Below are 26378 nucleotides of genomic sequence, written 5' to 3'. Positions count from 1 at the left end.
GGATGCAATCATGACACATTGTATAAATATGTTTCACCTCTGTGGTACACACAGATCACCCGTGCTGGCAATTTTCCAATCCCAAATCTGCAGAGAAAAGAGCCGGTCTGCCGTTATGATAAAATATTATGATAAGATATGGGCAAAAAAAAAAAAAAAAAGGGATTTAAATTGTTTTAATTAGAATTATGCATTAATAAACACCAGTTACTTTATTATTATTATTAATGTTTTATCAACCTATTGTTGACGGTGTTGCTGTTGTATTTTACGACATTACATCTATATTTACATATCTTATTAAAATAAGATAGATAGATAGATAGATAGATAGATAGATAGATAGATAGATAGATAGATAGATAGATAGATAGATAGATAGATAGACAACACATTAATAAAACAAATAGTTAAAATTTAGACACTACTTTGAGTATATGAGGAAATATACAAATATATGACTTAACAGCCAGAAAATGGGTCTCCTATATATATATATATATATATATATATGTGAGTATTTTTTTATGGCAGGCCATACATGACATAGGCTATATTTTCATGTATATTGTATTTATATTTAGCCTAGTAATTATTTCATATAAATGTGTTTTTTTGTGTGTTTTTATTTTTTTTATTTTACGTGTTGCCAGTCTTTTGTGCAGCTGTGACGTGCCGACCGGATGTTTTATCATTTATTATGGGCTGTATAAGTGTGTGTCACACCCACAAAAAAAAAAAAAAAAAGAAACACGTTCATTGTCTAATTATCGGCCTGTTTTTTTGTTGTTGTTTTTTTTAACTTGCTACGATAATGTGATACAGTCCTCTAATAACATGTGAATAAAAATATGTTTTTGGACATTATTATGGTGACGACACCTTCACAGCACAGACATCTCACACGGATCACCGCCTCCAGTTTCCCTCCCGGTGTGTGTGTGTGTGTGTGTGTGTGTGTGTGTGTGAGAGAGAGGGAGGAGGAGGGAGGAGGGAGGAGGAGGGAGGAGGGCCCCAGACAGACAGCGTGGCTGCATTGTCGCAGCGAGACAACTTGTCCCAGTCGACCGGCGGTTCATCTGCTCCACAACATCCCCAGCTCGGCTCTTCCTCCGCTGGACACGCGGCTCTGTTGTTATTACCCCTGACTGTTACACCTGACAGCCCGCAACGCAAAGAGGATTTCACCCGGCTCGCTGTCACCGACCGCCGGCGCACGAAGCGGGCGTCGGACGGATAACAGGCTGCTTCGCCCGGCGCCCGGGAGCCACCAGCCGGCCGTCAGGGGAGCGGAGGTGGGGTGGGGGTGGGTGGGGGGGTGGATAGCTGGAAGGCTAGTTTACTAGCCGGGGAGGGGAGAGGGGGGAGGGGGGGCGTGGGGGGTGGTGGTGGTGGAGGGTGGAGAGCCTCTCAGCCCAGCGTCCCTCAAACGCGTCGCTGCGTTGACGCCCACCCAGAAGGGTAAGTTATTGTGCTCAAATTAACCGTATTTACGCATTTCATGAGACCGTCGGTTGTGAATTTGTTTCCCAAGAAGAGGATGGCCGGTTAGCCGGGAGCTAACGCTGGTGACCGAGAGAGCTCACCAAACCGGTGGACGTGAACCGAAAGATGTGGAGCTGCAGAGGTGGCTGGAGTGATCCTCTACTGACTGTCGAGATCGTTTCAGTGTTGATGTTGTTTTTTGTTATTGATTCATTCATTTATTTTGTACACATACATTTCATCGGATCGGATGTTTTGTGGTTGTCATCCAACGTCAGCTGACCTGCAGACGCAGACACACCGTGGTATTGTTTGTGTTTGTGATTTCCTCTCTCCTCCCAATCAACAATATGTTCAGTGACAGGGTGAAGATGGATTGAAGCATGAAGGGTGGACCGGTCCCATCGTCCAAATAAGGAGGGCGTGTCTCTTAGGTATGTCCCACTCACTCTTCTCCATCACAGGACTCTCTGGCAAACCCATTTTAAAATGCAACGTTGTCCTCCTGTCTTTGTTAATAACAGCTGGCTTTGCAAAAGCAAAATGGAAACTTGTCTTCACAAAGTGTTTCCTTACAACCACTTTGTTGTGCCTCTCTTGTTAATAACTCCGTCAACCATAACTACATTAAGCTGTTCATTGTACAGACTGTACAGCATAGTGTTTTGATTTTTGCCAACCGGCTCACACAACTGTTGTGTACTTGTGTGTCGGTATTCAAAGCGAGCTGGTGTCGAGGCCAGTGTTTCCCCCACTCCCTACATCCTGTGTTGCGAGGAAGCTTCCTCTTTTGTCCTAAAGCGCTTTAGCTGCATCCTGATCAGGGTCACAGATCGCAGAACTGCTCAATGGGTGGTTTGTTCTACTGTTTTAGCTTCTTGTTGTTGTTTGTTTTTTTTGTACATATTCAGTGGTGTCCTTCCTTAAACATTGAGTTTGCTGTTTTCCTTTTCTTTTTTTTTAAACTGTTTTTCATCAGCTGTAGCTGCTGAAGTTTTTTTTTTTCTTTTTTTTTAAGTTGATAAAAGAAATATGCAGAATCGTAAGAGGTTTCATTCAAGGTTGAAACGTTGTCATTTCTGTATGTCAACTTTCACTTCATCATCTGCGGGGTCCTTGCTATAATTGTGGCTGTTTTTGTAGTTCTGGCACGGGATTGTGACTTCCCCTTTTCTTAATGGAGCTCTGATTGACTCCTTTGTTCTTCCAACCCGGGGAAGTAGCCATCAGCCAGCACAGCACCAGGCCGGTTTGAACTACTGAGGAAAAAAATGGGGAATGCGGCCAGTGATTTGAATGCTTAAGTTCTCCAAAGAGTTAAACCTCTCAGCCTGTAGATGTAGAGCCTCCCAGCCAGTCAGACCCCACCCCCTCCTCCCTTTAACCTCCCCCCAAGACATTTCCAAAGTCTGGTGCAGGAGGGCATCTTGCCAGGTGCCTGAACCACTCCATCTGATCTAAGGCCCCGGGGGAGGGGGGGGGGGGGGGTGGTGGACGACTGTTGAGGCCCAGACTGCTGTCAGGGGTGTGAAAGTCATATTAATATTATAAAATGATAAAAAACAAACAAATCATCTTAACAATCTTAAGTGTTCTTTCCTGGTCTGATAGGCTCCAATAAGACTTCTAACATCCTCAACTTACTTGATTGCTCTTGTTGTAGTAAATTGTAGTAAAATGACTTTTACCTGCTTTGACCAATACTTGTTACTCAGGATTTATAATTCAGACCAACAAAAGACTCCTTGGAATGAATGAAGTACTGATATTGACACGATGATAATACGTTTTGGTTTCATCTCTTATGAGACTTATTAAGGGTCTTGAATTGGCTGAAATTTAAGTAAAGGTATAATGTTGTAATTTTCTAAGAGCCCACACAAACACACTTTTCCCATTACTGTGTCTCAATCTGCAGTTGACTCACTGCGTTGCCTTTGTGTTTCTGAGTGTTGGACCTTCACAGTCTGTGTCGAGTAGTTGTGTCACTGAGTTCCCCAAAGACCCCTAATTTCCCAGCACTGCATGACAGAGGGTCGAATGAGCTCATATCCACTGGGACAAATCCAGATACATTGCTTGAGAAAGATCAAGGCCAGATACGGTGTTGAATTCGAGGTCAGCTGACATTATTATTAATAAGCGATATCTATCTACTGCTTACAATATCTGGCTGATCATATTATAAATGTTTTTTTTAAGAGATAAGGTATCACATTTTACCAGAACATTGTAGTTTGTCAAGTGACTATAGAAGCATTTTAGTATCAAACTCCATCTGCTGGTGGGAAAAATGTCATAGTTTTTTCCTGTTCAATGGCACTATCAGTTTCTATGTCTTTTTTAAGTTGGTCCATTTCTTTAGATTATTTGACTTCCTCCCAGTACTTTAATTAACTGTAAAGCTTTGTTGTAAAAAAAAAAAAAGAAAAAAAAGTGCTTTAATAACTTGTAGACCTTTCCGTATTAAGGGTTAGGTCTCTTCTTTTATATTTATTTTACGGTATATTGGTGCCCTGCTCCGTACAATTAAAACTCGTACTACTCCTTAGATGTTAAAAAGCTTGACTGTGATATCAGTTTTAAAAGACAACATCCAGCCTGTATCTGTAAAGGACAGGAGGCCCTTTTGTACAGAGCTGGCTCAAATACGGTTTTTTTTTCACCATTTTGTATATACTCTTTGAAGGACACAGTGATGTGCAGTAAAACCTTTTATATAGTTAGTTTCACTATCATTCTTTCTTTTTTCTTCTTTTTCACTTTCTTTGTGAATTGGTGCAGAAAACTCTGAGTCATATGCAGAGATTCAGAGGTCTGGAATCAGTGCAGGTCAATCTATCCAAGGGCTGAATGTAGGTCTTTAAGACTGAACTTTCCAATCTCATGGAGGTATTAGTGTGGTTGTGTTGAAGCGCTGGGAATAGGTATCTTGTTTCAGGGTAATTATTTGTGAAAGTGGTACAGGAGATCTATATTCCTCATGTTAACAGGCTTGGAAGGCTTGTGATGAAGGTCTTTTGCTGTATTTGATCTCCCTGTTAAAGTATCAGATAGGCGCTTGACCTGGCTGAATTCCCAAAAAGGCAGCGCCTTCTTTTGTCTTTGTATTTAGTGTTGAGTGTCAAGCCAAGTGCTCTTCAGTGCAGCAACCCATCTAATTTGGATCTGAACAGAAAGGCGGGTCAACATCAGATAAATAAATGACTAATACATATTTATCCTTTTGCTGGTCCTACAGAAGCATTTTTCTTTTTGTCACAACTGCTGGGTATGAGGTGTTGCTAAATTACTTTTAAAATCTATCAAAGTATCCGTTATCATTAATGATGGCAAAGGATATCCCAGACACAAGTTTGACTTGCTCATAAATGGTGCCGGACATTTTACAAGAGGGTGCTATTAGAAAGGGAGTACAACGCCTCCGAATAGTATCAGGCGCTGAGGCAGTTGATCAAGAATAAGTAATATGACTGGACAACAACAGGAAACATTGCCAGGTCCAACACAAAGTTCAGTGACACCAAATTTTCAGTTTAAAATGTGTGCAAAAGTTTACACATGCAAAGACAATCAACCACTCAATGTGGATCTGAAGTGCTGTTCTCTAATGAAATATTAGACAATTATTAGACTGTAAGTGCAGCCTGTTGATAATATACTCTTGAATGACGAAAAGGACTAAACTATATATTTTTGGCATGCCGTGGATACTGCAGTCAGTCGCTGCTGTTGTTTTAGTCCTGTTACTGTGCGGTTGATCGAACACGCTTGTTCTCTTCAACTCAGTGAGCACAGCTGAGCCTTAACCACAGTGAGCAGGCGGGAATGCAGATTGACCAAGAGGTCCCGGCAACCCTCTCACCAAAAGTAGCTCACGTTAGGCCAAAAGATTCGTCTTTTGGCGTGTTAAAAAAAAAAAAAAAAAAAAAAAAAAAATCAATTTGCCAGATATAGGAAACTCAAGTTATATTTTTTTGATTAAGTTGTTGAATGGAGTTTCTAAAGTCACAAGGTACATAGTTGCATAGAGCTTTGAACTGTGTCAGTCAGTCTGTCGTTATTTTTAGTCCGAACGGAAGCATTTGATGAAACTGTATTTAATAAACGTAATGCACCTGAGTTTTTTTTCTTTTTTTCTTTTATCCCTACCACCGCTGGGACTCGAGCTGAGCCGGACTTTCAGCCTGTGCTCTGCACTTGCGAGGGCCAGGACTTACTTTAAAGTGTTATTATCTTTCAGGTTGTGCTCTGCAGCTTAACTGTGTGACTGAGCTGGGGGTCAGAGAGGAAGATGCCTCCCAGGCCGTCCTCAGGGGAGCTATGGGGCATCCACTTGATGCCTCCCAGGTATGACACGCTGGATGCTATTACGGATACAAATAGATTTTTATTGTGTACGTCAGCACTTGATTAGTTCAGTCTTTTTTTTTGTTCTTGCAAATGAAATAACCCCCCCACAGTTCAGATGATTATCTGCAGTTATCATTATCATTTTTGAAATCCTCGAAGAGTAGGTAATGAGGTTTATCATCAACATTGTGTGATGATGCAGGATCCTGGTGGACTGCCTGCTGCCCAATGGGATGATCCTGACCCTGGAGTGTCTCCGCGAGGCCACGCTCATCACCATCAAACATGAGCTGTTCAAAGAGGCCCGAAAATATCCTCTTCATCACCTCCTGCAGGAGGAGACATCCTACATCTTTGTCAGTGTAACACAGGTGAGAACTCTCAACCTCAACTGGATTTCCTGACTGCTTCTAAACAGGCAAACATAAATAAAATGCAAACAACCCCGAGACAGCCGTTTATGAAGGAGAACAGAAATGTTCAGAGATCTATAACGTATCAGAAACTGTTTCAATGTGTTCCAGTTTTGTGAAGATGTTGAGAGAAACCCACTTTGTTGTGATTGGAAGGCTTTAAAAAAAAAATAGCACAAATTTGGCCTTAAAAACACAACATGCTTTCCACTTTTCCAGAAAATCCATTCTACATCTATACAAAGACCGTCATCCCCTCCAGCCGTTCATCATTTCCTTTTGAAAAAGAAGTTGAATATTGAGCACGGCCTCTGGGATTTTTCTTTTTTTTTCTTCTTTTTATTCCTACAGGAAGCAGAGCGGGAGGAGTTCTATGATGAGACCCGCAGGCTGTGTGACCTCCGACTCTTCCAGCCTTTCCTCAAGGTCATTGAACCCGTTGGCAACAGAGAGGAAAAGATCCTCAACAGAGAGATCGGTGAGAGGTTTTTCTCCTGCAATAAGTATTGCATCTGTTGTTCCATTGCTTTTTTTTTTCTTTATATATGTGTAGTTTGGAGAATGTGAGAAATTGAAAAGATGTTTTCCTGTTCAGTTAAAAGTTGAATTTACTCTGTTTGATTTACTAGATACTTAGAAAAAAAGATTAATCAAATGAGTTGCTAATTTTTATGAAGTGCAAAAAAAAGCTTCTGTAAATGACTCGTTGCTCTGTCAGGAAGCAAACTAAGTCGAATATTTGGTGGCTTTAATGAGATGTTAAGCTCCTCTGTGTACTCTGTCAGGTTTCGCCATTGGTATGCCGGTGTGCGAGTTCGACCTCGTGAAGGACTCTGAGGTTCAGGACTTCAGGAGAAACATCCTGAATGTTTGTAAAGACTCTGTGGAGCTGAGAGACGCCAACGGGCCTCACAGTAGAGCGCTCTATGTTTACCCACCCAACGTGGAATCGACACAGGAACTTCCCAAACACATCTATAGCAAACTGGACAAAGGTAGGCAACAACTTTTGTCTATTTTTTTTTTTTTTTTTTTTACATTAGAATCTAACCAATATCACAGCTTGTTCTTTGGGGATTATTTGAAGAATAAATAACTTTATGAATACAAAGTTGACCTACTTTTTATCAGTGTCTGATCAAACCTATGATTATTAGCATTTAAAAAAAAGTATAGACAAAAAAGGCAGATAACAACAGGGAGCAAGTGAACTTATTGACCTCACCTTACAACTGATCTGTAGTAATGAATAAGGCTTTTAATATTTTTGATTGATTCAAGTGCTACTCCTGTGATGCTATTGTATTTAAACAATAGAAAAGTGAGCATTGTACTCAAAGCAGCAGCCTCAGACCATAATATCATTTATGGTGGGTTTCTGTGAAAATGTGTTTTATTGATTCTTTTTTCTCAGCCTCCATATCTGTTTTTCTATTTTGTTTGTTTTGTAGGTCAGATTATTGTTGTGATATGGGTGATTGTTTCTCCGAACAATGACAAGCAAAAGTACACACTGAAGATCAACCACGACTGTGTGCCTGAACAGGTGCGATGAATATCTACCATTCAATAGAGCTTTTTTTTTTTTTTTGTGCGCCATCTAATTTCATACATTCGATGTGAAAACTCTGAGGTGTCACTGCTAGTGTGTAGACTTCCAACATGTACACTGTGTGAACAGAAATAGAAGAATCGCACAGATCAGTTGAACAGTCTGGCATTAAACTGACCTCTAACGCAGTCTGTCTGCATGTATCGTGTCCTAAAGGTGATTGCAGAGGCCATTCGTAAGAAGACACGCAGCATGCTGCTGTCCCCAGAGCAGCTGAAGATGTGCGTTCAGGAATATCAGGGTAAATACATCCTCAAAGTCTGTGGCTGTGACGAGTACCTGCTGGAAAAGTACCCCATCAGCCAATACAAGGTAAGAGCCGTATGGGCAAATATACATATTCAAGTTATTCCCGGTGACTTAAAAATATGAAAACACGTTCGATTTTCAAAATATTATATTATCTAGGGTTGATTCAGGCTGATAGAAAACTGACCCACCATTATTGGCTTAGATGAATGAAGAGTGGAGGAGGGACCTTTCTCCATTTAAAAAAAACAAGTCAATCAGGAAATTCACCAGATGGAATAAATAATAAATTCCTTAAGACTCCAAAAAGAAATATTTACTAAAAGATGGATCTTTGTCACGATTACATTAACAGAACAAAGTGGTCTGAATTATACCTGTTGCACCTCACTGTGCAAATACATACACTCGTGTCACTACACACACAACTTCCCTCCCTGATCCTTAGTTTCCTCTTTTTTGTTTTTGTTTTACATTTGTATTCTTGTTTGTAATCCTTTTTTAAGTTGTATCTTTGTTCCAGTCCAAGTACTAAAATTTAAGCTAGAGAGAAATTTTGTTTTCTGTTTTCTTTGATTTAGTTTCTTTGACTTGTCTATAAAACATTTATATACAACTGTACAAATAGAAAAAAAGAAAAACAGTGGGGGAAAAAAATGATGGATTTGTTCCACACACAAAAAAAAAAAAAATTCAAATTTCCAAATAAGTAAAAAAAAGAAAGAAAAAACATCATGTATTCTATCAAATTGAAATAGAGTATGTGATCCATTTGTTTATTGTAACTATTATGGATATGTTAAAATGCCTCCATCGCTTTCATTAAAGCTCTGGAACCATTTACTCGTGCAGCTTTGTGAGCTCAAACCTACAATCAGAGAAATTCCCCCAGAGCCCGATCAAAGTGAGCCATGCACACACGTGTCACTGTTTCCTCTTCGGTTACCCAGCAGCTGCTGGAAAATGACCCAATTGGCATCATGGGTTACACCTAGGGGATGATGTAACTGAAGTAGCTCTGTGTAGACTTTCTACTAAATGTCCTTCTCTGTGTCACCCCCCTCCACCCCCCACCCCCCAACCCCACTGCTCTCTGTCTATCCCTCTAGTATATCCGTAGTTGCATCATGCTGGCTAGAATGCCCAACCTGATGCTAATGGCTAAGGACAGCCTGTACACCCAGTTGCCTACAGATAACTTTGTCATGCCATCATACTCTCGACGCATCTCCACGGCGACATCCTATATGAATGGCGAGGCAGCTGCCAAGTCGCTGTGGACCATCAACGGGACTCTGAGGATACGAATCCTATGTGCCACCTACGTTAACGTTAATATACGGGACATAGACAAGGTGAGGACACGGAAATAAGCCCGTGTCTGTGTAGGTCGATCACAATACAACCTGTATACCTTCCTTATTATGCTGATATGGATGGTAGGAGAAGTACAGAACTGGCCAAAGCACGCGGACTGACTTGTTTTGTATGTTAAATTAAATTATGATTTTTCGAGCTGTATCGGTTGAATTATTTTTTTCAGGTTCGCTATACATCCCATCTTTCATATCCTGTTGAAACAAACCGTCATTGTCAAGGTCTCGTGAGCGGAGAAAAGGGAAAGTAGGGCTGGTAGCTCATGTTTGTTCGCTGTCTACAATCATATTTGTTACTCTGGCTAAACTACCAGGCTGCATGCCACTTACAATAAGACTCCTGAAGATGTGGTTTGACAGCTGTTACAGGTTACCACTCTTGTACTTCCGAGATGTAGGCCCGTTCTCCGAAGAGGTCAACAAATTGGAGTAATAACATCATATTTCTTTCATTGCTGCTATTAATTATTCTTTTTTTTTTTTTTTTTTTTTGCTTCCCCTCTCTTTGTACAGATATATGTAAGGACAGGGATTTACCATGGAGGTGAACAAATGTGTGACAACGTGAACACACAGAGAGTACCCTGCTCTAATCCCAGGTAATTGACAACCCTTCTTAATTCACTATAATGGATCACTTAAAAATCATAATGATAATGACAACAATCAATTATGGCACCTGGTGATGGAAAAATATGCTACTTTAATTCACTTTCACACTGTATCACTGAAATAGACCTGTAGACAGTCTACGCCGCTAATTTACATTAAGCAGTCGCCAGTAGGAGGGTAAGTTAACAGTTTAGTGCTGCGTAGAAATACTAAACTGCTGTATTATGTTACTGTTGAACCTGTCTGAGTCCTCTCTTATACCTGAAGTAAAAGAAAGACGAAGGCTCGGTGGAAAAGTCCTGTATTAAAACAAAAATATGTTGAGACATCTGACATTTGTGTTGCAGGTTGTGTTGATAAATTTTGTTACCTAAAAAAAACAAGATCATCCCAGCTCAAAATACGATTGCAGCGCTTATGAGCATTCAGTTTTTTTGGTTGTGTAAGCACAACTCCCCTTTTTTTTTTTAAAGCACAGCTTGACGTGATTATTTTTGTTTCTACTTTATTCTCCTTGCAGGTGGAACGAGTGGCTCACCTATGATATGTACATCCCAGACATCCCCCGTGCTGCCAGACTCTGCCTCTCCATCTGCTCTGTTAAGGGAAGAAAAGGAGCCAAAGAGGTAGGAAGTAACACGGTGAAGGAAATGACTGCACAATACAACTTGAGTTCATGGTTGGCAGGAAGTTGGATGACTAAAACAGACAGGTTTTTTTTTAAAGGTTAGCTTTTGAAAACGTAAAATACTTTGGTTTAAAAAAGACATCTTACTGAAACTGTAAAAGTAAACAAACGAACTAAGTAGTTTTGTATATTTGAGAAGGGACACAAACATTTATACATAAAGCACATATGAGTGCATTTTATCCTGAATACCAATAATGGTAATAAGCAGACAGTGCTGTCTAAATATAGCAGATGACCTGCGTCTAAACGATGGCTTGCTAAGCCATCCCGGGATGACTTGGCTGGGCGCCTTTGTGTATGTGCCTGTGCATCACATTTGAACCCGCTCCACCCTGTGTGTCTGAGTATTTGTGTCCGAGGTGAATAGAAGCTGTGGTATCGTCTTTGGCTCTGTTTAATTACTAATCAGCCATGGGCTCTGTGGTGGCAGAAAACATCAACAGAAACACTATCAGCAGAAGGGACTTTTCCATTCATCCGAGAGTATCTTCTGCACCCTGTGATGTAAACGAGGCTCGTGGTTGTCTTTTTAAAGTCACATCAAAGCACTTGAACTAAAAGACTGACGGCAGCAAAAAAAATAAACACTCAGATGAAGCTGAATTAAAATAAAGGGATTTGCAAAGAAACGATGTCTGGAGAAACCGTGTGGTGTGAAACTGCCGGAGTGTGTCAGTGTTTTCGTGGTCTGATTCTCGTAACCGACACCCATACTGATTGATTTTTTATTTTTTATTTCTTCCATCTCCTTTTGGTGGAAAGGCTGGAAGAGAGAGGTTGTGTGTGTGTGTGTGCATGTGTGTGTGCGTGTGTGTGTGTGTGTGTGTGTGTGTGTGTGTGTGTGAGTGTGAGTGTGAGTGTATCAATGAATGCCAGACATGGATATTGTAACAGAAACCTGGGATGAGTCCCGTCTCCTGCAGTGTCACGCTGGGTTGAGGTCAGGTTAGCGGATGCGCTTTCATGCCCCGCCTGAATTAAAGATAAACACTTTTTCTGCTGCAGCCCCCTTTTGTTCCACCACTTATGATAAATAGGGGCATTTTGACTGTCTGTCTGCATGTAACTCTGTCCACCGCTCTCTCGTCTTTTATCACGTCTTTAGTGAACACTCACTCCACCGGATCAAGATGTTATCTAAAACTTCTTTGTAAGCTTTGTGATGCTAAACATGGTCGCTTTGACAGAAAGAGTACAGTTAAGATAGATGATTCAAGAAACCACAGTGCCGTAAAAACAAGCAGTCACGCTCGCCTCCGCGGACTTTCAGGGTCGTGCCGTTACAGTTATGAGGTGGACAAACTGTGTTAAAACCCCGTTAAAACATTTGAGACCGGAACAACACAATAAAACCTTGTACGGTCCTTTTAAAATCTTTTAAAACCTGATAAAAGCCTTGTAAACAGGACATCAACACACCGCAAACCAACACACTGGAGGCACATAAGGAGCATCTCCTCTGTCTGTCTAACGAAACCTAACCTTCAGGACAGGGAACCAACCAGCATCCTCAACCCATACAGAGTTTCAGCAGCATGAGCGCCGGATTACCAGGTTTAAGACTTACTGGAAAAACTTGAGTAAATTAAGAATTTAAAAAGCATCTGAAATTCTCTTTAGTTCTTATAAATCCTTTTACTGAAGTGTTTTCTGAGCTACTTCGTTGGATGAATTTACATTCGAGAAACAGATGATTCACTTTTATTGCATCAAGCTTTATTTGATGTTAATTTCAGTTCCGTCTTTCCAGCGTCTGTAAGATTAGAAACTTTAATGAGACTTTCCAGCATACTTTCTAGTTGAACGTGTCTGTGATTCACAATACTGAACCCGCTGTGCTTGTGTCTGTTTTGTTTCCCAGGAGCACTGTCCGCTAGCTTGGGGTAACATCAACTTGTTTGATTACACCCACACGCTGGTGGCCAACAAGATGGCTCTGAACCTCTGGCCCGTCCCTCATGGCCTTGAAGACCTCCTCAACCCCATAGGAGTCACGGGGTCGAACCCCAACAAGGTATGTGGAAAAAAAGTACAAACAGAAACGCAAAGTGCAAATTTTACACGTTCATGTGGGCATAAGAAGGTAACAGGTTTCCCCATTTTACTGTAGAGTTTTTGTAAAATGACACAATGCGATCATATCTTGTGGTATCTGTTGCCCAGGAAACGCCATGTCTGGAGCTGGAGTTCGACCACTTCAGTAGTTCCGTCAAATACCCAGATATGAATGCAGTGGAAGATCATGCAAACTGGACCATCTCAAGGGAACTGGGGTTTAACTACAACCTCTCAGGACAGGTGATATAAGTCACCCATTTGAACTATTTTGTTACCTGTGTTTAAACCTTCATATGTGAATGTGCATGCTACAGGTCCCAGTACGCTGTGCTTTCACAATTGTATGGAAGGGAATGTTTTTCAAATTGACATCTTAAAGACCATTAGGGGCGCTTGCGGGTTTGAGGTTGCATGAGCACGAGAGGCATTATTACGAGTGTTGTGTAAAGCACTTAGAGACAGCTAAGGTGACACAGCACTGTATAAGTGTAGACCATTTACCATTTAGATAATGAAATACATGTTCGCCCTCAGATCCTCAATGCAGAAAGTAGATTTATTTTGCAAGTAACAGAGCTTAAATATGCATTTCTGCCCGTTCATGAGATCAGATGTGGACCGAAACGTTTTGACATTGATTGACGAGGCCCCAAAAGGTGTCGCGTCGAAGCTCTTACATGCAACGGGACAATCTGCTAAATTAGTTGTGATAGTGGCCAGATGATATCATCATCACGCCACGTAGTACGAGCGGGGCACTCCTCACATCTGACAAACACATCATGAATAACTCAACACATCATCTCGCACACTATTCACATTTGCTCGCTTGGCGCACTGTAACGCACAGATATGTGTGACACCCACTCGCACGTAATTCTAGTCAGGGTTTACTTGTCTCATTTATATTAGTGTTTGAACTGCAGTATGCTCATAGTATTATGTTTAGTGACAGTATGGTTGCATTAGGACCATGTCAACCTGTCCGTGCTGTATTTGAGTGTATTGCCACGGTGCTGCAGTGGTTTGAATCTTAACCGGGTGCGACGGCTTTTCAAATGTAGGAGTTTGCATTTTCTCTCCATGCCCGCGTGGGTTCTCTCCGTGGAACTCCGGCTTCCTCCCACCACCCAACAACATGCATGTTGGGTTAATTAGTGCCCGTAGGTGCGAATGCGTAGATGTCTGTTTCTGTGTTGGTCAAACACTGCAATCAGTCAAGCCACTCAGCTGCTAACTTTCCTCCCCCCCCCTGACAAAATCACAGATATTCAGGGAGTCGCCTCCAAAATCCCGGCAGCTTAACACAGAGAGACTGTGAGACTTCGACCTCTACGGTCACCAGCACGGTTTAGATACGGTACTCGGTGGGGTTGTGGTGTGTCCACCACAGCTAAAGTGGACCAACTCCTCGATTTCACACCTAAAATTAACTATAAAAATCACTGTTGACTTTATCAACGAAGACTCTCTCCCGACACTTCTGGCATGACTCAGTGTTGCCAGTGTACGTTTCTGTTCTCAGTTATTCATGATGGTGTAGATGATGCTGTGTCTTATCAGATTTCTAGATGATGTGCGACATGAGAGCCGTGACTCCGTGAAGTGTTAATGTGATATGTGGTTGGAGTCACCGCGCCACGCGAGAGGATGTGAATAGTATGCCTTGATGTGTTAAGTTATTCATGATGTGTTGTGTCAAATGTGAGGAGTGCCCATCTCGTACTAATGTGTCGGGATGAAAACATCGTCTGGCTTGAGCCTCACCTGAAAGTTATTCGATCCGGTTTCAAGCATGATTAAGATCTAAATTAGCGTCATATTAATTAATGCTGTCAGAAATCAGACTTGATTGAGGTGGACGGTCGAGCAGGAGATGAAAGAACTTGTGGTAGAAAAACAGAAGGCTCAAATTCAGGATTAGAGACATTGTGAGGGTTGTTCACAGCTTGAGCCTGAAGACAAGTGCACGCTGCGTTGTGCTCCAGCTGCACTCCGGCTTTCAGAATCACTCTGTTATTCTTCAGCTGCATTTATATTATAGTTTGTGAGGTTTTTTTTTTTTATTTTTTTTTACATGCATAAATACACACTTGAAGTTGATTTAGATGCAATAAATGATGCCTTTTGGCAATATAAATATGAAAAACACGTCTTGCTTCTAACCCTCCCTGTAATGACCCATTTTAAATAGTCAATCTCAAAGCACAGCCCCGGGGCACAGACTGGTATTTTTGTCTATTTTATCTGTTTATGTGACTGTAAAACTATTTTCTCTGCAGCTTAGGAGCTTTCTAATGACTGCTCCTGTGTAGTTTAGCGTTGGTCATTTGAAAATGTCATGTTTCAGGGTGTTTCCTTTCTGTTGTGTTTCAGAGCAATCGTGTGGCCAGAGATCACGCCCTGACAGAGAGCGACACCGAGCAGCTGAGGCAGCTGAGCAACAGGGACCCTCTGTCAGAAATCACTGAGCAGGAGAAGGACTTCCTCTGGAGACACAGGTAACATACCAACCAGCAAATATGACACTATTCCACCACATTAAACACCGACTTGATGTAGAGCCGTAACTTGCACAGCATCGTATAGATTTCACAGGTTAGCTGAATACCAAGTTGCCGGATGTAAAAACAACGAATTACGATTCAAACTCAGATGCAACACAGGACGCTTATTCCCCCTTTTTCTTTCTCTGACAGGCACTACTGCATGAACATCCCTGAAATCCTCCCGAAGATCCTTCTCGCTGTCAAATGGAACTCCAGAGATGAAGTAGCGCAGGTAATAACATGCCACTTCAAACATGCTTGATGTATCTTGAATATGATCTGTCTGATAAACAAGAAGGAAGAGAGCAAAAAGCAGATGATCACTGCTCATCTATCCCATAAAGTTCAAATAGATTTTAGAAAATAAAAGTCGCATTTTTTGTTGTTGTTGTACCATTTGACATTATTTTAAGGAAAGACCTCCTGTATTGTTTTTACACAGATCTATACTTTAGTGAAAATACCGATGGACCGGTGGACTTTATACACACTGTGTTAGCTACCTAACTGTGGCTTGCACTTCTAAAAGTAAACAAATATTTACTTTTCATTTCTTTGCATTTTACCACCCGTTCAATTAAATATCTACTAAAGTACCACCGAGTCTGTCGCTGTTGAATGAACACGATAAATTCCTAGTTCTCGGTTTGTGTGTTTCCTAGATGTACTGTCTGCTTAAGGAATGGCCGTCCATCCGTCCTGAGCAGGCTATGGAGCTGTTGGACTGTAACTATCCAGACCCCATGGTCAGGCACTTCGCTGTACGCTGCCTTGACAAATACCTGACTGATGATAAACTGTCCCAGTACCTAATCCAGCTTGTACAGGTGGGTCTAACCAAGATTTGGAGCTACTGAATTCCAAAAACTGACTGCCGGAAGAATTGGGATTAAAAAATGAAGACGGTATCTTTCTTCTCTTCAGTGTCCTTTTCATAACTGTTGGAAAGTAGCATTTGTTCACCTGCTCTTGTTTGTGGAAGACGTTCCTGTTTGTAATGCCTCAGGTTGTATTTGGTGTTCAGTGTGCAGAGACTTCATGTTGGTGAGACATCACAGAGTGTGAGAATATTAATCTGAACCTCTGCTCATCTTGTTCTAGGTATTGAAATATGAGCAGTATCTTGACAATCCCCTGGCCCGCTTTCTTCTCAAAAAGGCCCTGACCAATCAAAGGATAGGACACTTCTTCTTCTGGCATCTCAAGTGAGTTGCCATCCAGAATGCGGCTTCTTCATATTTAGATGCTTTCCTTTCAGCAGAAGTCTTTCCAGAAAGCACAAAAAAAAAAAATCCTCTTGCCTCTCTGCTTCTCATATCCTTTTTCTTGTGGCTTCCTCACAGGTCAGAAATGCACAATAAAACCGTGAGCCAGAGGTTTGGGCTGCTGCTAGAGGCGTACTGCAGGGCTTGTGGCATGTACCTGAAACACCTGAGCAGACAGGTGGAGGCCATGGAGAAGCTCATAAACCTCACCGACATCCTTAAACAGGAGAAGAAAGATGAGACACAGAAGGTAAGAATTGAGTAAACACACAGGAACATATGACTTGTAATGTGTGGGACACACTGTGGTGAGGATTCCTCCTCATTAGCATTCAAAGTATGCAAAAGCACAATCCAGGCGCCATCTGTGGTGATGCCCGTCTGTGTTGGGCATCACTTATAGTGTCAAATTACAAGAAGCAAAGAAAAAATTATACTTATAATTTTGAAACAACTCATAATATGTTAAATACATGTGGTGCTTTTATCAGTCACGCCAGGTTTCAGTGGTAAAAAATTTACACAACCAACACCACACATACAATTTTAATTATCATCCATTATCACAATAGATAGCCTGATAAACAGCCTGACCATTGATCTTTTATTTTGTTTTTTTTTGTTTTTTTCCTAATTTGACCTGAGTTGTAACATCACACAAATGCAGTGACTTTTGGAAACTTTATTTCCGTGTATGCTGATGCATGTGTACACAGTTATGTGCAATCTGTATCGTTGTGTGTTTCTTGTGGAGGTCCAGATGCGGTTTCTTGTGGACCAGATGAAGAGACCAGACTACATGGACGCGCTGCAGAACTACACGTCTCCTCTCAACCCTGCACACCAACTGGGAAACCTGAGGTCAGAAGCAACAGAGAATCAGCTTTTATGTGTGTACATATGTATGAGTGGTGGTGAGAAAAAGAAACTAAAATTGTGTTTAATCTGAATTTGTGCACAGGTTAGATGAATGTAGGATCATGTCGTCAGCAAAGAGACCGTTGTGGCTGAACTGGGAGAATCCAGACATCATGTCCGAGTTGCTCTTTCAGAACAATGAGATCATCTTCAAAAATGGAGATGGTAACACACACACACACACACACACACACACACACACACACACACACACACACACACACACACACACACACACACACACACACTTTAGAGTTTACACAGACTTTTTAACCTCTGTTCACTACTGGACTGCTTATAAACCAGCCTGCAACAACAAATTTAAAACATTTTCTTTCATTAATGTCATCGCATTTCCCATAAATGTATTATTGCCCAATAAATTGTGATACTCTCCTTGAACAGAAGGCCATAAATACTATATACAAATGATACTGGTGGTGCTCATGACATTCGATGCAAGACCATATTTCCACAAACTTGTCACGGGAAAATGGTTGCAAAGATTTGGACAACAGCATAGACTTTGCATATTTAAGAAACCCTGAAAGCTTTAGCTCCGTTTGCACAGTAAGAACAGCTCACTCTCCCTGATGTGTGCTCTGAACATGATGCAGCATATTTACCGGTCCTAAACGTTGACACAAACTGCTGTTTAGAAGCTACAGAGCTTCTTGGCAAACTTGGTCGTTTCTTATAAATACTTACTCATCCTTATATTGTGTCTTTGTTTAATCTGTAAGTATTCCAGGATGTAATTAACTGTCTTCATTGTGTGTGTGTGTGTGTGTGTGTGTGTGTGTGTGTGTGTGTGTGTGTGTGTGTGTGTGTGTGTGTGTGTGTGTGTGTGTGTGTGTGTGTGTTTGTGTGTTGTAGACTTGCGACAGGATATGCTGACGTTGCAGATTATTAAAATCATGGAGAATATATGGCAGAATCAGGGACTGGACCTACGGTACAGTTCTCTCTCTCCGGTTATATCCTTTGTCTTTCTCGCTGCTTCAGTGTCTTTTTCTTGCTGCAGTGTGTATGAGGCTAATGAAACGTGCTGTGTGTGTGTGTGTGTGTGTGTGTGTGTGTGTGTGTGTGTGTGTGTGTGTGTGTGTGTGTGTGTGTGTGTGTGTGTGTGTGTGTGTGTGTCTCCAGGATGTTGCCTTATGGCTGTCTGTCATTAGGAGACTGTGTGGGACTCATCGAGGTGGTTCGCAGCTCCCACACCATCATGCAGATTCAGTGTAAGGGAGGCCTGAAGGGAGCCCTGCAGTTCAACTCCAACACTCTGCATCAGTGGCTCAAGGACAAGAACAAAGGCGAGATGTGAGTTGTCTCCTCGTACTTCTCCCGCTGCATCTTCGCATCAGTAGATCGCACAGAACAATGTGCTTCGAGTGAGGCATTTTATTTTTTTAGAGATATAGCCCATGTGTATACTTTATATAACTAGATTTCAAACATTCTTTTGAAAATACAAAATGAATAGTATCAGCGACGACTGGTGTGTGTTTGTGCAGGTATGACATGGCTGTCGATCTGTTCACGAGGTCCTGCGCTGGCTACTGTGTAGCTACGTTTATCCTCGGGATAGGAGACCGGCACAACAGCAACATCATGGTCAAAGACGACGGACAGGTAACGTGTGTATTAACACTGACCTGCGCTGCGTTTCAGAGGGTTGTCGGGTTAAAAGCATCTGACGGGGGTTCAAACGTTGTCCATTTAAATACATTTGTAGTTCGGAGTCAGTGTGCAGGAGATACTTTTTTTTTTTTTTTAATGATCGCTTTGCACCTTCGAGTGACGTTAGTATGATTAAGCTTTGGTCTCATTTCATCCACAAATAATAATTTCCTCGTGTTTCTCTGTTTAAGTCGTAGAAATAAAAGCGTAGTGCACTGGGCTCGTCGTGTTTATGGACTCAGTGTAACTACTAATTGGGTTGCCAATAAAATACTTCACTGCTTGTAGAAAAAAAAATATTCTTGGCGTGAAGATTCCTTTTAATCTTGTTGGATAAAAAAAAAAGAAGCAGCATAGCTAGAAATTGCTTCCCCAGCCAGCCATTTTTTCCCCGTCTTTCCATCACGTATATTACTTTATTATGGATTAGTTAATATGCAGTTCATATAAAATTACTTGAGTGTACGCCAGTACTAAGCAGACAAAATAGCTGTACTGTGTTCTGTAAAATAACTTGATATTAGTGGTGAAGGATTGGTGCCGGTGCCTTGTGTTTCTCTGTGGGTATGGAGTGTATAGATATCACTTCAGAAGGGTTTTACTTGTTAAAGGATAACTAAACTTACACTTCCTCTCTTCTTCTGCGTTCTGTCCTCCCTCAGTTGTTTCATATAGATTTTGGCCATTTCCTGGATCACAAGAAGAAGAAATTTGGCTACAAGAGAGAGCGAGTGCCCTTTGTGCTGACACAAGACTTCCTCATCGTCATCAGCAAAGGGTCTCAGGAGTGCACGAAGACCAAAGAGTTTGAGAGGTGCTGCAGCATCGTACTTCCCGTCCTGTCAATGCTTTCCTCATCTTCTTCTTCTTTTTTTCTTTTTTTTTTTCTCTCTGCTACTTGCTACTACAATCAGGCAGTCTGTTGGTTTGTTGGCTGACCGGCTCCCAACTCTTTTTTTGTCCTGTTGTGAGAAGAGCTGGATAACAAACAGTTTTTCTTTCTGAAGAATACATAAATGTTTTTACTTTGGAAACACAGAATACTGGAATGTAACACAGGTTTGAATTTATTTATTGATAGATATTGTGTTTACTTTTAGCTGCACAGTGCATCGTTCTCGCCTCACTTTCCCATTTGGAGAAATTTCCACTCAACATTTTCTTTAATGCCTCACTGTATGCAAAACGCAGCAAATGGCAATTCTCCACGTTTTAAACCTAAAAGCTGCAAGTTCGCTTATTAGAATAAAGGACACCTGCAACAAAGACTGGAATCGAAACGTCATTTCTGCTTTCTTTTCCCTCTCTTGTTGATGTTGCGTCTGCAGCCGCGAAGCAAATCGTACTAAGACGTTCAGGTTTGGTTTGTGTTTATCACATCCTCCATCTCTCTGCAGGTTCCAGGAGATGTGTTATAAAGCTTACCTGGCCATCCGGCAGCACGCCAACCTCTTCATCAACCTGTTCTCCATGATGCTGGGCTCTGGCATGCCTGAGCTGCAGTCATTTGATGACATCGCCTACATCAGGAAGACTCTGGCCCTGGAGAAAAGCGAGCAGGTAAGTCACCGTTTCTCTCTTCTCCTTTTCTGACCTCACGTTCGGCTCGCTAAAACTTTTGAGCGGTTATTCAATCAGCTTGTTGTTGTTTTTTCTGCGTGGTGCAGGAGGCCTTGGACTACTTCATGAAACAGATGAACGATGCTCACCATGGAGGGTGGACCACCAAGATGGACTGGATCTTCCACACAATTAGACAGCATGCACTAAACTGACCCTCCGTGCACAAACAGAACCTACCCGCCCCCCGTGGAGTATTCACTCCGCTCGGCCAGACGCAGCATCGTCTTTCAAGGAGGTTCACTTCTCCTTCACAGCAGACACCGTGAACAGCTCACCGATGATGGAAGTGTGCAGCTTGATTTTTTATTTTTTTTTAAAAGACACTTTCTATTTATTTAAACGAGGTTTCTAGTTGGTTTTTTGCCTTTTTTTATATGCCCTCGCACCGTCCTCTGCTTGTTTCAGGGTCTACAGGAGAGCATTTTTTTTTTCCTTATGTCCCTGTGAAGATGTAACCTACCTGGATGATGCTCGTAACCCTGGCAACTATACTCCTGCTGTTTTTTTGTGTTTTTTTGTGTTTTTTTTGTTTTTTTTTGTCCCCAACAGGAAATAACTGCAACCAATGAATTTCTACCCCTTACTCTGCTGCTCTGGGAGGAAAAAAAAATACCGATTGGACAAACCAAGGTGAAGAAGATGCATCTGCTACAGTATAAATGTAGCCACAAAGTAAGTTCAACTTGCTGCCCGTCTGCTGTATTCGTGCTGCACTGTGGCTCCAACCCAGTAAGGAGGTGCTTGGGAAACTTTTTTTTTTTTTTTTTTTTTTTAAATCTTGTAACTGCTGAGAAGATAGCGGCCACAAGGAACTGTCTAAATTATTTGACCTGATCTGAAGTTGTTGTACAGCACAGGATTACTGGGGTATGGGAGCTTCTATGATGTCTTCCACCATCTTTGTGGTGAAGTTGCCCTTCAGAGATGACTCTGCGTCAACTTTTTTTTCCACCTTTTACCTCCTTGTTACAGACATTTCAAGGCTTAAAAAAAACTGCAGAGGAGTCTTTGGGTTGTTTTGCACAGCTCTTCTCTGTAGTCTCCCACAGCCTCATTGAAACAGCCCTCCACCTCTGGGAACAATGGTGGTGCAGCTTTAGACTTCAGGGTGATGATGCCTCTCCATCGAAAACAGCACTTAGAAATACCAGAATAATATACAGATTTATTATGACTTTTTAAATTTATTTATGTATCTAGTTTCTTTTAGTTTCAACAAAGGCAAAGCCCTAACTCAACTCACTTCAGAAATTGGTGTAAATATGTTTGAAGTTTTATGTGTTTGCGTTACCTGTTTGCGGCTTCTTCTGACTACCATGAGTGCAACCGCATACCTGTTTTCTCGCTTGTAGAGATTTGCCTACATTCACAAATTAAGACTTTCGATGCCTTTTCTTTTCTTTTCTTTTTTTTTTTTTTTAGCCTCTGTCACTTTTAAGTTAAACATCAAATTTTTCCTCATCAGTAGCCCAATTTGTTCCATCGCAGCCCTACTTGGAATAATTTTGTTTTGTGGATGCAAAACTGGACAAAGTGAAAAGTGCCAGCCTCACGTTTTATGGATATTAATATATTAAGCCTCTGGCTGTCTGTTTTGTCGGCAAGCGGAGGCTCAGGGGAATGTCACGTCTTTCTGTTGAAAAAAAATGCCTTGGTGTCACAGCACAACAGTCCACAACACTGCACGCCGTTGAGCTCCACAAACTCCGCCTGAGCAAGTTGTAATAATCAAACCACAACGTTACTATTCAGTTGAAAAGCACGGCGGTTTTTAGGGAAAAGACAGATTTGTTCGTTGTTGCGTATTATCGGCATTTCTGACTGTTGGGTTCATGTCATGTTTCTCATCCTTGCAAAGTGCAGTTCAACTAAATTAACCTTTTTTTTGTTTTATTTTTATGTCTGGACCACAACAGCATGGCCTATAAATGTGAATGTCTGTCACTTCATCAGTGACTGAGTGATCAAAGTTACACCATCGGTCAGTAGAATACCACAACTTCCTGTGTTTCAAACTAAAAGTCCTGGTTTCAAAGTAAAAGCCCCCCCATCATTCATACATGGTCCAGCCACTTATGAGTCTTGTTTATCCAGGAGACCTCTCACTCTAAGCCCACAACCCTGGCAGTATTTGAGCCAGACGCTCTTTTGCCAGGTACTTTTAAAGCCATACTCTGTGCTTTTTTTTTTTTTATTTAAAGTTTGAACTTTATAGGTTTTCTCAACAGAAATATTGTAGCATGTAGCTTTTTGAACATTTTGAAGTCCCGGTGAAATGACAGTTGCAGCATATATAGTGAAAAAACGCATGTGGCTGAGATCTAGAGCAATTTGAACAATCCTTCAAATCGCTTGGATAGCCCTAAAGTGCAAATATAGCAAAACACGACAAGAGATACAGTTAACACTGAGTTTAATGGTTACTGCTCTGAAAATGTTGGACTGCATTTTTAAAGCAGACCATAACTAGATGGGGGTTTTGGCGTTAAACGGGACTTCATCAATTGATTCGAGAACCTCTCGAAGAATGTCGTACTTTACAAAAGAAAAGTGGCTTCACGAGCACCTGACACACTCACAGTGTAACTAGAAACACATCCGGATGTGCATATTGCTCGCTCTTTATCTTAGTAACCCCTCGGTATGAAATTCAAATCTGTCGGAGGGAAATAAAGTCTGCACTTTGCCAGTTTAACTGTTGATATTGAAAAGCCAAAGTTGTGGTCTGCTCTAATGTGGCACGCATACGATCGCAGCATTACTAGCTAGAATGTATTTAACTGATAACATGGACCTTATGTGCACTCATCTTTTTTTTTTTTTTTTTTTAATGTTTTTACATCAGTCATGTGATTTTTTTGTTTTGTTTTCTGAAGTCAGATGCAGTGCCACTAAACACGCAGGCGGTGATCAGCCGAGAGCACATCTCTTGTTCGCTATTCCTTCGTTTTTCGTAACGTGCCAAATCAGGCACCACTGACGCCTGTGAAAGCTAATGCTGGAATTGCATCACGCAGTACGGCGTATCAGTTACAGACTTTAAAAATAAATAAAGAAAAAGGTTGGTGGGTATGCATTTAAAAAAATAAAAAAAATCTAGTTCTCAATGCCTTTTTGTCCAGAAGGACTCTGTAAGAAGAAAGTTAGCCTAGTATGCATGTTTCTGAAGCAGCATAACCAGTATGTGTGATTTTTCAAGCAGCATTAAGCAGTATGTATGTACAGTTACAGTCTTTTTCTATGGTCGGCCTCAAGTGTGGCGAACCTGTAGTGTTGTTATCTTTTAATATCCTTTCCCATATACCCTCCACATGAGTGTGTGTGTGTGTGTGTGTGTGTGTGTGTGTGCCTATTTGCATTTATTGTCTTTTCTGTACAGGTTGCAGAGCTTCATTGGCAGGCCCCAATGAAAACCTAACACTATGTATGTACACGTCCATGTCTCTGTGTGCGATGACACTTGCGGTGATGGTGTCTTTAAATGTTTTGTAAACCTTCCCCCCCCCCCCCCCGGCTGGTTTGTGCCAGAGAAGAAAAAACAACAACAAAAATTGCTGAAGTTTTTGCAGCGTTTGTAAGGAAACATAAACGAGGGGGAAACTTTTTTTCATACTTGAGTTGTTTATGTTTTCATGAATCAGAACCACAGCTGTATTTTGTTGGTTTAGAGCTGAGACGGTGGGGTGTGTGTGTGTGTGTGTGTGTGAGTGTGTGTGTGTGTGTGTGTGTGTGTGTGTGTGTGTCTTGGTATCCTTACTGTGTGTAAGCACCGAAGGCTGAAGCATTGTATCCGGTAGTGAATGTTATCGATGCCACAAGTCCTACAATTTCAGAGTGAAGACACAGCTACTTCTTGAAGTAACGAGGGACTAAAGTTGTGCCTGAGTCCATATTTCTAAGATCAGGTGCCGTGACAGTTTAAGATTAAGAATCTCATAGAATTTAATGAGATTTATGAATCTTAGATTTTCATCATGAGCCTCAAAACGATAGGAGTGACGTCAAGCTGAGCTCCTGCTGTAAGTGATGCTTCGTACATCTTCTGAGTGCATGTGAAAGTTTTACTTTAGTCTGGGACTCCTGCAGTCATCGTTGCACTGTAGTTTGTCCCTCCGTGAAGAGGAGGCTTTCTAACTTTTGACTGTCACATGGCTCCAAAAGGAAAACACAGGCTCATATTTTCAAATCTGCTCACTACAGGATCAGCGAAACTTAGTATTTTTTTTTGTTGCTAAGCCAGTTCAACCTGTATGGATCAGTACTCTGTATCATATGATGACACATAACATTTCTATCTGACGTTAGATCATGTTGAAAATGGTTGTTGGTTGTCTTTAACCCCCTTTTCGTGTGCAGAGATTTACTGTAACTCTGAGCTGAGTGAAGAGGGAAATCTCTTCCGTTTGCTCCTGCTAACACAATCACTTGATCGAAGCTTTGATTCCAAGATGAACTGTGGACATAATATCACGAACACCCAGAAAGCATAATGCAGTCCAGCGCAATACCCGCGCAGTAAATACCGCGTTTGTGGAGCTCAGAGTGTACTGTCTTTTGACGACGAGTCTTTTGGTCGAAGGCGTCTCTGTTCCTGTTCCCGTTTGTGACGGGCAGGTGTTCCTGTTATTGTGTCCACCGCCTGTTTGAATACGGGCTCAGATATTTAGAGAATACAGCAGCTGTAAAACTCTTCTGTCAAAGTCACAGTTTTGGGAATTTAAACACAAATTGTGTTTTTTTTGTTTTTCTTTAAAGAGCCTTTGAACGGGCTGTAAACAGAGTGAATGTTGAGGGGTTTTGAACTCTCATACCGGCAGAAATAAATCAGCTTTGGATGAAAGAGGAGTTGTGACAAATCATTTAAATTATTGATCATTTGTAATCTATTTTTTTTTTGTCTCCTGAAAAAGTTTTCCGGTTTCATGCTCTTTTCCGTGTGCAGTACTCTAAACTACACTACACTGTGTCACCTATGTATTTCCATAACGTACCACGCCGTCAGAACTTTAACCTATACTATGAATGAATGTACAACAGGCCAATGTATTGTTTCTCACAGTCTACCTGCATGAAATTGGGTGAAGATGAATATTCTTCTTGCTATGTTTTTGTTTTTTTATGTTTGTTTTTGTTTTTTTTCTCCGATAGGCAGCCATACAGATGTTTATTGAATTAATGCCTTACGTTTGCTCCCTGTAGTTTCTAGGACACCCTCACAATAACCTGCGTTTTTTTTTTAATTTTTTATAAATGTATATTTCGTGTTTCGTTCAGGCTAACTGGTCACAGAGTTAAAGGTTTGTACCCTGACTGACTGACTGACTGACTGACTGACTCGCCATCTGAGTGTTCTGTGAAGATGTACAAATAAATTTGTTAAAGATTCACTCAGCTGTGTTTGTTCTTCCACCATCAGACTTCAATCTTTATTGAAAAAAGTCATGTAATTCAGGTGGGGTTTTTTTTAAGCTTCGTCTTGCGTTTCCAACCACGGTGA

The 26378-nt window shown here is 41.3% G+C and overlaps 1 protein-coding gene across 2 annotated transcripts; it reads left to right on the top strand.

The window, feature by feature from the left end:
- Positions 1-1390: 1390 nt before the first annotated feature.
- LOC138200407 (phosphatidylinositol 4,5-bisphosphate 3-kinase catalytic subunit alpha isoform-like) lies at positions 1391-26268 on the top strand. 2 transcript variants are annotated; one of them, XM_069153039.1, is made up of 26 exons: positions 1391-1461; positions 1844-1919; positions 5729-5835; positions 6041-6209; positions 6603-6729; positions 7037-7246; positions 7703-7797; positions 8020-8175; positions 9222-9467; positions 10002-10087; positions 10621-10726; positions 12653-12805; positions 12955-13089; positions 15226-15350; positions 15549-15630; positions 16061-16225; positions 16500-16603; positions 16742-16913; positions 17418-17524; positions 17625-17746; positions 18458-18536; positions 18728-18898; positions 19093-19210; positions 19921-20072; positions 20656-20818; positions 20926-26268. In XM_069153039.1, the coding sequence occupies exons 3-26, from the start codon at positions 5780-5782 to the stop codon at positions 21031-21033; spliced, it is 3207 nt and encodes a 1068-aa protein (XP_069009140.1). In that variant the 5' UTR covers positions 1391-1461; positions 1844-1919; positions 5729-5779; the 3' UTR covers positions 21034-26268. The 2 variants fall into 2 exon arrangements, with proteins under 2 accessions (XP_069009140.1, XP_069009141.1); XM_069153040.1 differs by having other exon boundaries at positions 1405-1627.
- Positions 26269-26378: the final 110 nt, after the last annotated feature.

Source organism: Embiotoca jacksoni, unplaced genomic scaffold, assembly GCF_022577435.1.
Source record: "Embiotoca jacksoni isolate LCO1_2020_lvr unplaced genomic scaffold, fEmbJac1.0.p SCAF_19, whole genome shotgun sequence".
Lineage (NCBI taxonomy): Eukaryota > Metazoa > Chordata > Actinopteri > Embiotocidae > Embiotoca > Embiotoca jacksoni.
The sequence above is the reverse complement of the archived record's forward strand: the minus strand, read 5'-3'. Positions and strand labels throughout refer to the sequence as shown.